The 12,763-nt window shown below is 34.6% G+C and overlaps 1 protein-coding gene across 1 annotated transcript in view; it reads right to left on the bottom strand.

The window, feature by feature from the left end:
• Positions 1-5,997, bottom strand: part of LOC126381730 (heparan-sulfate 6-O-sulfotransferase 2) — a 54,330-nt gene extending 48,333 nt beyond the window's left edge. The window contains exon 1 of the mRNA XM_050031187.1: positions 5,514-5,997. Coding sequence (XP_049887144.1) covers positions 5,514-5,702 — 189 coding nt within the window. The 5' untranslated portion in view covers positions 5,703-5,997. The remainder of the gene's footprint in view (positions 1-5,513) is intronic.
• Positions 5,998-12,763: the final 6,766 nt, after the last annotated feature.

Consider the following 12,763-nt stretch of genomic DNA (forward strand, 5'->3'; position numbering starts at 1 on the left):
GGATAAGTAAGCTTGCATTTAATAGCCCGGTCGTAAGTGGTTTACTTGAGTAGCACAATTTACCTAAATGTCTAGACTGGCAGCTATTATGCGTTGTTTGGTATAATGTGCCCGCTTAGGGTGTCGTGGTGCAGTGGGTGGACCTGGCCAGGTGTTATCCTGTCCATTATCAACTCAGCTCGCAATCTCGCGGTGCTGACAGGACAACTCGCCCGCGCCAAATGTGGGCAGCGCCCGCGCAATCTCCTGGCACAACCGCCGAGACGCACCGCATGTTACGTGCAAACACATGCAATTTTATTCTTTCTCTCGCCTCCAGTGAATTTCAAGGAATCGCCAAAACAGGAGCTTGGGAGTGGAATTTCAAGATATAAAAGGTTATTGACGTGCTTAAAAGGCTTTCTCCAGATAAACGAGTTTCGTTTTAAATGGTGATTCTGGAAATAAATTATCGTGACCTTTTTCAAAAGATTTATCTCTTTGTTTCTAAAAAACGATCTGCCGATTTTACTTCATTTAGCAACTTGGGCAATTGGAATACAACTTTATTTTAGAACGTCTAGGGCCCTGGTGCGAGGTTTTTCTTGCAGCTACTTTTCTTCGGCTATAAGTACAGGTACAAAAGCTGCGGCAATTTTAGACGGACGGACGGACGTTTTTAAAATATATTTATGTTAAAAATATGTAAACGACGATTTAAAGTGTAACTTATGTTACCAATAATAAAGGTATTTATGAGTTTGAGTTATCTGAAAGTGTAGACAGAGTGAGTGTTGCTTGCATGAGTCGACCTCTTGAGTTCGTCGACACACAACCACCAGCAAGCCACGTGTGGGCGTCCTCGATTGCAAACTGTTTATAGTTAATCCAAATTGCACAACACTTGTAAACTGTTTCAGAGTTAATACTCGTATAGATAATAGATTTACGGTTTATTCTTCAACAGTTTAGTGTAAAAAGTCGCCACTTTAAATATGCCTAGATATGCATCTTTACAGGTACGGATACCTTTGAAACAGAGAAAAGGAAACAAAAGGGGAAGATTTGTGAAATTCAAATTGAAGAAAAAGAAAAAATGAACCGCTTAACGAATAAAATATGAAAGTTGAAATTAATTCGAGAGAATTCCATTTTTAATGCAGGCTTTGAGGCGAGAGGTCAATGTTTTATTTTCTTCTTTGAAAAGAGCTCAATTTTCTCGATTCGAGGAATATCTACCTACTTTAAAAGCGTGATAGTTGACTAAGTAAATTTAATAAAGCCCGACATTTTTACATTGAGTCAGATTCAAGATTGCAATCGGGAGTATTTCCCGAACCATATAACGTTGTACTTAGGTGATTCCTCCACATACTAGTAAAGTAATACTTGCCTTAGTACATTATGTTACATGTCTGCCGTCGTCATTTAGAGCGTTATGGCCTACGTTATGGCCAACTATCACGCTGCTTCACTTCGAGTTGGTTGATAACATTTTCACATGTGGACACTTTTCATAACTTTATAAAGCGGCTGTGTCTCTTCGCTGTTATACGGTTATAACTAGATAATAATAATAGTTTATATTACCATCTGCTACAGCTATTATATTCGTAGGTACATGAATTTGTTCCTATCAAGGTTCCGAAGCGAACTTTTCGCGGGACTAATAAAGTCTGGTGGCACATATGGAACGCGTGCTAGTATTCTAACTTAGAAACAATCCCAACAGATATACCTCATAATATCTATAATAACTCGTGTGACTGGTATCGCTATACTTGGCCATATGTCCATATCTACACTCTACAAGATCCGATGAACTTTTTAATCGATCGTTGCAAGGTCGACGGCGAAGCATCTATAGCATTTAGCTTTATAGATACTTCCATAGTTTGAATCTATTATGCGAGGAAGCACTTATAGCACACATGCTTATGTAATTTAATTTTATCAGTTTTTAGGTCAAGGTAGAAGTATTTGGGCAACAAAAGGATTGATTTTATATTACTAAGTTGTAATATTATTGATAAAGGATACATACAACTATCTGAAACTTGTGCATACTTGTGATACCTTGGCAAGCGAAAGAAGCAAGATTTTGTTTGCAGTATCATACAAAATCTCGCCTCCCGGCTGTGTGCAGCAAACAATAAAGTTAGCAGATCTGAGAGTGTCAAATTTTGTGTACAAAAAGTACGTTCCTTTTCTAGCTTGGCTTAGAATTAGAAACCTAAATCAACCAGGAAATGATAGAGAATGTTTCGTAAGCTCTTCGTTTGCCTATGTTCAGTGGTTGGGTGTTATATCGACCCTATATTTACATTACTTATTTTCATGTCACCCTTTTAAAATTAAAATAATTGTGCCACAATTACTGGGCACTTCAATTTATTTTTCAGTGTATAGTGTAGCGGAACAAATCGCCGCACATTAAAATATTTCCTATTAGTTTATGCGGTAACTATAGTTAAAATCGTTAAAATAAACAGGAAAGCCTATTCTACATTGTAATGTCCTGACACGCATATAAGGGGAAAAGTATTTAAAATTTGCGGTTTAAATGTGCCGTGGTAGCCCAGTTGGTAGAACGCTTGCCTCTCACTTTGAGGTCGCGGGTTCGAATCCAGCACAGGCCTAAACCAATGTTTGTCGAATTTGTTTTCGAATTCATGTTTGGATCATAAATGATTACTTATCACGTGTTCACCGGTGAAGGAAAACATCGTGAGGAAACCCACATTCCCGAGAAGTGCATTTTCAGAGGTTTGTGACCTGATCTGTATTGGGCTGGTTTGAAGGTCAGACAGGCAGTCGCTTCTGTAAAAACCGGACCTGTCAAATCTTCAGGTTAGGTAAGCAGACCCTGTTAAAAACGGGATAATCCTGGAGAAATAATGAAAGAGCGGTGCTTTTTAACCGTGAGTATTTTTGTGACGATACACATTTATTGTACCATAATATTATTCGCATTTAAATGTATTTTGCAATTAATATTGTTCAATATAGGAATTTTATTTTATTAGTGAATCAGTATGACAGAATCTGAGTTGTAGTCTCAATCTAATGTGCATGAAATAAACTGCCATAGAAAGCAGTAATCCCGCCTGGGGCCTGGATTTTGGACAGATTCCATCAAAATAGTGAAGTACATACCTAACTCGTCTATGTCTTGAAGACGATTACTAGGAAGACATAGAAATGCTATAAATAGTATAATAACATGGTTCAGTAGTGTACCGAAAATAAAAAAAGGTGTGAAATTACAAAGACAACTGTCTTGCAATATTTCAAAAGAACTGAAGCGTAAAATCGAAGCGTCGCACCTACCACGCGAGGCGTTTTAGTGATTTTTTCTACCCCTACAGGGTGTGGATGTGGATGCAAAAACAAATGAATGCCACATGCATAGTTCCACCCCCTTTAATTAAGCGTAGGACGGGACAGCAGACGGATGGAAATAGCGGCTAATATGGGAGATTTATTACATCGGCGACAGATCCCGTAGCTCACTCAGACACACTCGTTTATAACCATAATAAGTACTTAAAAATGGAAGTATATTTGTATATCACGATGAAGGATTTGTTTCTTTTTCGATATATAAGTAAATGAGTATTAATATTCATAAATAGAGGCGTTCATAACGTAAATAGAAATCGACGAATTTAAATACGGATTCCATATTATGAATGGACTCTTGGAGGCAATTTAAAAGAATAATTAATTGCAATGGGATCTCGGGTTTTCCTTATCAACCTTACTGACCTAAATACTGCAACATACTTTACCTATCAAGCTGTATAAGTCTCGAAAGGCTCAGCTTTCCAGCCACATTAGTAAATGGCCGGCTTCCAAGTTTAAAATGTATATTTTATATTAAATTACTTAAATGACAACTGTATAATAACATTAATAGCCTATATATATCCCATTGCAAGGCACAGGCCCCCATAGGCCTTAGGTCTATTGTATTATACAACACATTTTATAAATTAATGCCTATGGATAAGTATTTTGGACGAAACAAGTGTTCTGAAAAGTACAATTCGAAATGTATTCCTTTATCTCCAGTCCTCTCCATTTTGAGCTATCTCCTTTCAAGATGTCGAGTTAGCAACCAACTAGTCACGTCAAGTTTTCGATAGTTCCCTTTACAAAACTAATCATATTCAGAGAGAGAAGAAAAATCTGTTTATCATTAATTAAATATCAGGCTTGGCTTAATTATCATAAAGATTAATATATTATAATCACTTTTCGTTAACTGTAATAATTCATAAAAAATATATTTAAATAATTAAATATATTATATATATTTAAATATATTTTTTAAATAAATGAATGAGTTTCATTCATAAATTACAATAACTCAACTTGATTTGTGGTAAAAGATTTTATTTTTAATTTTAATTAATGTGGTTTCAGTATTAGGTCACAAATCCGGTTTTAACTAAATAATGAATCATTTAATACCTACTCATGTCAATGTTTACAAAACAAAGAATACAGTTTCATTGTTATTAAAGTATTAAATAGCAATGTTGTTGTGTAGATATTATAAATACTTATTTTACTATTATAGTAATCATAAACATTATCAGTCTTTAGACATCTCAATACTGGGCACAGGCCTCCCCTCATACAACCGGATAGGCTACAGAGAATACTCCCCCGTACTGCTCCCACTTTGAACACTTTATATTAATACTAATATTTTATTTCTAAAATATTATGCTTAGTTTTCAATAATTTCTTAGCAAGTATAGGTATATAATTGCTCTATTAATAATTTTGATTGACCATTAATATTTAGATTAGATTTCTTTTAAATCTATTGTTTTTCTTTTATGTTAGTGTTAGGTCTGTTCTAATATTATTAGTAATATTAGGAGGAAGCTAGAGGAGTATGTCAACATAATAAATAACAGAAATCCATAGTATCTGTTAACCCCAGTCTCAATAAGAGACTTTATGTATGTCTAATATTATAAAAATAACTCTATATTACTAAGAAATAGCACACAGATGGATTACCATCATTACATTATATTATTGATCATAATATGAACTGTAATTCTGTAAGACAGCGAGTGATCTTTGAGTTTCCAGTTTGACCAACTGCATAAAATAGCCTGACTTACTTTTTATTTCAGTTCGGAACCCTAAACAAAATATTTTTTAAATAGTTATAAAACTATTAATTAATTTGTATATGTTGATTATAGAAACTGTGCATTTTACATTTGTCACTAACTCTAACCTTTACTATTTAGATGTGATAATATTAATTTACTTTTAAGTAAGTAATAATCTTATAAATATGTTTTTATTTAGGTACATTATTGTATATGAATAATAGAGTCCATACATTCTAAATTATATTAATATAACTGTAAAAGTGTTTCTGAAATGTGATAAACATAGACATTGTCAAATGTTTTTATTATTCTTTTTAGGTAAGTGCAAGTTTCACTTTTGTTTACAGATGTTGTTGTGACATGCAACACAAAATGTGGGTGTAAGTTGCTCACCTGATCAGGGCAGAAATATCCAAACGCCACCATCCCAAACAGTGAAAGTAGTAAACAGAACAGTATCACCCTCCGCAACTTCGATCTTGGCTCCATTTTCTTTATTTCATAGGCACCGCTGGGCAGTAATAAGGCGAAATCACTATCTACTTGCACTGATACACTTTTTTGCATTTCGGTCGAATGCATGTCTCATTTTCACAAAAATATCTTCACCGCAACACTTTGGCTATTTGATTATTTTAACAGAGTCTACGAACGAAATAGAAACAGTAACTTCATAATGTTTTTATCGTCTTAAGATTATCCTGCAGAGATATGAGTTCGATAGCATTGTTTAGCTGATATAATTCATGGTCGTATCACGACACGAACAGCGTCTAACGAAACTACTGTGTGACTTGCTCGAGCGAAGCGAACAAACATTGGATAGAAATGAATGAAAATTATCTCCACTCGTGAACGCTGTGTTGACAATGACAGTTGCCGTAGTTTTTTTTTTTTTTTTTTTTAACTTTTTTTATCCCTTTGGGGAAAGGCAAAGGCAAAGCCGTGCAGCCGTCGTCTAATGTATTTTTTGTCATGTCCAAATCTTAATAAGGCCGAAGCCACGTCTTGTGTGAGTATTTGTCAATGTTCTTTATTTCAAGTCCTTTATAAAAGTGTCTTATCTAAAATATTCAAGGCCGAAGCCACGTCTTCTTCATGTTAATATCCGTGTACAATCCATGTTCTATTATGTTCAATCCATGTTTTCAATTCAAATCCTTTGTAATAAAAATGACATATCCAAATTTCTTATATCCAAGAAAAGTATACAAATCCCCTTTATAACTCCACTTCAGAAGATATTATAAAAGCATACAAGTCCCTGTATGTTGCAATATTTGCCAAAACGTCTTGAATGTCGCGCGGGATGCTTTCTGATGTTCCATAAATATGCAATAATCTGTCAACCAGAATCAATCGCTGAATACTAAAAGCTGGGCATTCAAAAAATATGTGATTAAGGGTCTGATCTTGATCTGTATTACATGCTGAGCATTTCGGTGATGAAATGATGTTCATTCTACATAAATGTGATTTAAATCGGCAGTGTCCAAATCTTAGACGTGACATGATACTATAAAATCTTTTCTCATGAAGATATGTTGATCTTGTGAACCACGGGCGACTAATTATTTTATTAATTTTGGCATACCACTGTCCTTTAGTTTTGAGAGTTTCCTCCCAATTCTGCATCCAGTCCAGCATCAATTTATGTTTTAAGTATGGAAGTAAATCAGTGTGAGGTATAGCAACATTCCTGGTTGTTGCATTGACATTTGAGTCGTTTGAAAAATTTGAAATTGCTCTAGCCAAAGTATCGGCATTTTCATTTCCAGCTACACCAATGTGAGAAGGAATCCACATTAAAGTTATATTGATGTCGCTCTGAGTGCTCAATTTATAATATAATTGTTTAATATCATGCAAAACGTAGTTGGAATTTGAGTTAAATTTGCAATTTTGAAGAGCACGCAGACTACTCATACTGTCTGTTAAGATAAGCCAAAGTTTGGATTCACGAATATTATGTTCAATAAATTGAAGTGCAGCAAAAATAGCTAGACATTCTGCAGTAAATATGCTCATCTGTTCTGGAAGCTTAACACCTTGGCTATATTTTCGACTAGGTATGTATATGGCCATAGAAGTACTATTATCAGTTTTAGACCCATCTGTGTATATCTGCTTGTGTGAAGGAAATTTACTTATTTGCTCGTACACCTCTTCTTTGCATTTTAAGTGAGTATCAATAAGGATGTTAATATTGTAAAAATTGCTCTCATACTGTCCAGTATAACAGATCCAACTATTATTAGTTTGATATATTGTATGCTGTTGCCTGTATTCAATCATGTTAGAGAAGTCGTGAAACACATACGGTACTTTAGAGAGATTAGATGGACAATGCAATCTATGATAAAAATCAATTTTTTTAAATAAAGGATGAGAAGGCATTGAAGATAATTTTATCATGAACTTGAACTTTAAAAACTTAAACCTGAGTGATAGAGGTGGAATGTTGCATTCTATTTGCAAGGAATTAATTGGAGTAGTTCTCATTGCTCCTGTAATACATCGCAGATTATGATTTTGTAAAACATCTAACTTATGTACCAATTTAGGATCAGAAGCAAAACTCAAAAAACCATATTCAAAGTGACTTCTCACTATTGATTTATACAGCATTAACAAGATTTTTGGATCAATACTTGATAAAGACTTCAAGATGTTATAGCCTTGAAATGCTCTACCCAACACAGATTCAACATACCTATTCCAGGAAAGATTTTTAGTAAAGATTATTCCTAAAAATTTAACTTCATTTTCAATTGGCAGACTAACATTATTGTATATAACGTCAACATCAGAATCACACTCACCAAAAACCACAACTTTTGATTTTTCGGGGCTTATATCAAGATTTAAGTAACCAAAATATTTTTTTAGTTTATCAAGAGCAGAGTTAATAACAGATGATACATGCTGGATATCAGACCCAGCAAAATATATAACTAAATCATCAGCAAATTGCAAGTTGCTCACTTGTATTCCTAATATGCTATTCAGTTTATGTATGTACAATATATACAACAGAGGTGATAGGATACCACCCTGACACACACCTTTATAAGAAAAACGTGGACCTATTAATTTATTATTAGACTTCACATATACTTCACGACCATGCAAAAAATTAAAAACCCAACTTACAATTTTTTCAGGTATACCGAGAGAAAAGAGTTCACAAGAAAGAATATGATGATTAACATTATTGAAAGCACCAATGATATCAAAGAAAACACCAATCAGAATATCACCTTTTTTAAGTGAGTCAAAAATATCAAGCTGAAGATGAGCTATACTCTCTCTACAAGATTTGCCCCTACGAAAGCCAAACTGATTTGAAGGTAAAATGTTATTTTTTTCAATATGAAATTCGAGCCTCTGCTTTATTAATTGTTCAAAAATTTTTCCTAAACAGGAAGTTAAAGCAATTGGTCTATAAGAATTAGCCTTAGTTTTATCTTTATTTGGTTTTAATACAGGAATCAAACAATCTTTTTTCCAATCCAAAGGTATAACTGAACTAGACCAAAGTAAATTATATATTTGTAGAATTATGGCCTTAGATTTATCTGTTGTGTTTTTTAACATCTTATATGGAATACCATCAAGGCCATAAGCTGTATCGCGTCGTGAAAGAACTGCAGTTTTAAACTCTTGTAAACTAAAGGGTTTCACTAGATATTGACTGTTACATTCATTGTAAATAGGGTCATATTTTAAAGGGGCCTCAACAGTATCAGGAGTATATTTTCTCAAAAAGTCATGTAACCAATCAGTGTAGACATTTTTATATGGAGCAGAACAACCTTTAAATTTTTTAACAAATCTCCATATTCTAGATATGGGAGTACAACGATTGAATGTCTCACACAAAGAAAGCCAGCTTGAATTTTTTTCTTTTTTTAAAACAAGTTTTTTAATTGCTTGCATCTTTTTAAAATTAAGGAAACTTTCCTCTGACAGACTATTTTTAAATTCTATATATGCGGCCTTAGAATCCTCCACAGCTTTGGTACAATTACTGTTCCACCAAGGCAGTGGAACATATTTCCTACGAGATCTGGATTGAGGAGTTTTGTATGTAAAAACTGATTGTGTAGACTTCCTACTAGCTGTGACAGAATGATGCAATGCAAGATCCAACAATAGTAACAAATCTGAGTAACATTTTAAAGGATCTGAATCATCATAGTAAAAATTCTGCAACAAAATCTCTAAATTATGACTGTACTTTACCCAATCTACTAGACGAAAATCAAAATGAGTGGGAGATGTAAGATAATGTATATCAGAATAACTGTTATCACTAAATTCAATCTTTGTTATTACAGGTAAATGATAACTGCCAAGCGGATCATTGTGAACTGACCACTCACAATTAAGTGCCAGTGATGAAGAAACCATTACAAGATCAAGAGCATTCCTCTGCCAACTGCTTGAGCCAACTGTAGTCAATTCGCCATCATTTAATAAAACTAAATCATTGTCACTAATGCTTTCAAGAATGCCACGACCACGTGCATTAATGGCACTACAACCCCATGCTGTGTGCAGTGCGTTAAAATCACCAGCAATCAGCATGGGACCAGGTATATTACTGATTAAATTATCGAACTTTACTTTAGAAAATAAAGGATTACTGCCAGGACTATATATAGAAACAAAAGAAATTTCCTTATTGCCATATTTCAATCGTACAGCTATATTTTGTAAAGAATCGTCAAAAGAAGTGTTTATTTTGTCAAACTGTAAACTATTATGAATTAAAATGGCTACGCCATTGTGACGACTACCAGAATCTAATCTTACAATGTTATATCCTTTAATATTAAAATTAATATGAGGTTTTAACCAAGTTTCACAAATCAGAGCTAAATCGATTTCTTTCTCTTTCAAAAAATGAACTAGTAAATTTTTATGAGCAGTCAAACTCTGAGCATTCCAACTAATTATGTTTAAATAATCCATAATAAAAAGAAAAGAAAGAATAAACTATTGGGATTTCTTGTTTCTCTTTATAGTATCCAAGAGTGTGTCCTTAATACTTTGTGAGCAAATTGATGCCTCACTATTTTTGTGCATAGCAACCAGCTTCACCACTGATTCCACAACCATGTTTAGTATTTGATCTGAGTTAAGTAAAGATGCTAGGAGGTCAGTTGGATGTTGCTTCAACGGAGGGAAGGACTTCTGGTTAATTATAGAGGCATACGATCTGGTCTCCACTTTCTGTCTGTTTAATTCTATTTGTTCTTTTTTGACTGGACATTGAGATGATATAGCTATATGATTTCCTTTGCAGTGACAACAAGAAGCATCCTTGGGTAGCTTGGTGCAAACTTTAAAATTGTGAGACTCACCGCAGATGGAGCAGCGTTCAGCATTTTTACAAAACTTTGCGATATGTCCATACCGCAAACACTTCAAGCATTGTTTAACTGGTGGAATATACGGACGAAGCTCGAACCGCCAGCTGTTGAGGTCAACACTTTCGGGTAAATTTGGGCATGAAAAAGTTATGGATACAGTCTTTGTTGGCTCTAAATTGAACTCTCCAAAATCGTTTTTGACACGCCTCATAAATCTTCGAATAGTGACAATGTTTTTGGTTGATGTCAATGCAGAATATATTTGTTCATTAGAGAGGTCTGTAGGCACGTGAGTTATTACACCAGTGACCTCACTTGAGGACGCTGGTATCGACGCTTTCAGATTATGCGAATCCAAAAATTTTTTATTTGTTAGAGCAGCATTCGCCAGGCCGGGCCGCTCAAATATGACTCCAATTTTAAATTTATTTATTCTTTGCAGCTGTTTCACTCCTTTATTGTATCTTTTCAGGGAATTTGCAAGGGACATCATATCTCGAGCACCCAGAGGTTGCTCAGGCTTCGTACTTTCCATGAAGACAACATATTCAAAGTTGCCGCCATCTTCTGGATAATATCGAACATAATCAGGAATCTTGAAGACTTCATACTTATCCTTTGGAGGTTCTACTTCAAATGACTTCATTGAGTCTGCCGAACTATCAGACCCGGCCTCCTCAGAATCAATTTTCTTTTTACGTTTTTTTGCGCCTTTCCCCATCTTCACTCAATCTTTTATATTTACACTATAGAATTAAGTTAATTGTAATCCTATTTTTATAAATATATACAGTATTATACAAATTTTCCGAAATATTATTTAAATGCAAATTTAAAACACGTCCGTATTTTCCCGCGCCTAAAAAAAAAAAAAAAACCAGTTGCCGTAGTTCAAGTTTGACTTTGACGTATACAATGACATTTACGAGACTAGAGACGTACCATTGCATCTTTCAGTTAAGAAACCGTTTCTGAATAAATTCGGTTTTTTAGACTCACCTTACGTTTTTTTTAATCCATTCCTACTACCTAATTAAAGGTAGTAAATACCAGAAAAGTATTTTTTATACATATATATAATTTAATAAAAAGATTTTCTGAGATGCTTCGAAGCTGAGATGATTTTACATAACCGACTAGTGAGCTAAACCGATCGTCTGAGTTTATACCATAGAGATTTTTTTTTTGTTTTGGTTTTCCCCGAAGGGTAAGGCAAAGGGAACTATGCCCATACAGCCATGTCTGACGTATTTTTTTTCTTGATGATTAATGAAATGATGAAAGGTGATGATGATGAAACCTAAGCCCCCACCCTCGGAGTAGACTCCTACTCCGAACCCCAAACGAATTAACTCAAAAGTCCGCATAAACTTTTGAGTTATGAAGCGGCTTCCCGGCACGAAGCGAAAATAGGCAGATACACTTTGTTCCTTGAATACTCCAATATAATAACACTCGCGAATGTCTTCCGACTAACTTAATGCGATCATTAACCACAAAACACCACTTCGTATTAATTATTTAGATTACTCAATGAAGAAAGCAACTGTCCCGTTCCCGTTTCCCGCCGAAAAGCCTATACCATAGAGATAGGTTTATACATACACACAACTCTAGGTATTTTTTTAGGCATTGGTGCCATCTTTTTCGCTGAGTGGGCGGTAAATTTAAATAGCAGAGTTTAGAAAATTACAGTCTGCCGTGGAATAATGTATTCAGGAGCATGAAGCATACTCGACGATTTTGTAGATAAAACGTAGTGAATTATATTCTATTTAGTTGTAACGTTGAATACAGGCGTCATTCGTATCTTGCGAATCCGGCCAAGTGTTAAACTCTACTCTGACCAGCTACCTATATAAACCGGCGAACATGCATGAAGTCTGATGGCGAAGCCGTGTGTCAGGCTCTCAGCGAGTGGAATTCTCTGCATACCCCTATGGGGAAAGAAAATTGGGGTGATCTCTATGTATCTCCCATATATTAATATTGTTCCAGACTAGCCTGTCTCCAGATGGGAAAACAACTTCATTTAAGTATCAGAGGCAGGTTGCAAGTCTTAGTTTAGTAGACAGAGATGTACAGAAATTGTGATTATTAATAATAGGAATATTTGTCACACATATGCATGTAAACTGGAAAGCACTGTACGTCATGTACCTACTATTGCTCTATGGCTATCATTAACTGCCTGTAATGGGTGGTATAATATTTTATGATTTTAATTATATTTGGGAGATCAACAGCATTCACTTACTGGCTAAT

The sequence above is a fragment of the Pectinophora gossypiella genome, chromosome 3 (genome assembly GCF_024362695.1).
Source record: "Pectinophora gossypiella chromosome 3, ilPecGoss1.1, whole genome shotgun sequence".
Classification (NCBI taxonomy): domain Eukaryota; kingdom Metazoa; phylum Arthropoda; class Insecta; order Lepidoptera; family Gelechiidae; genus Pectinophora; species Pectinophora gossypiella.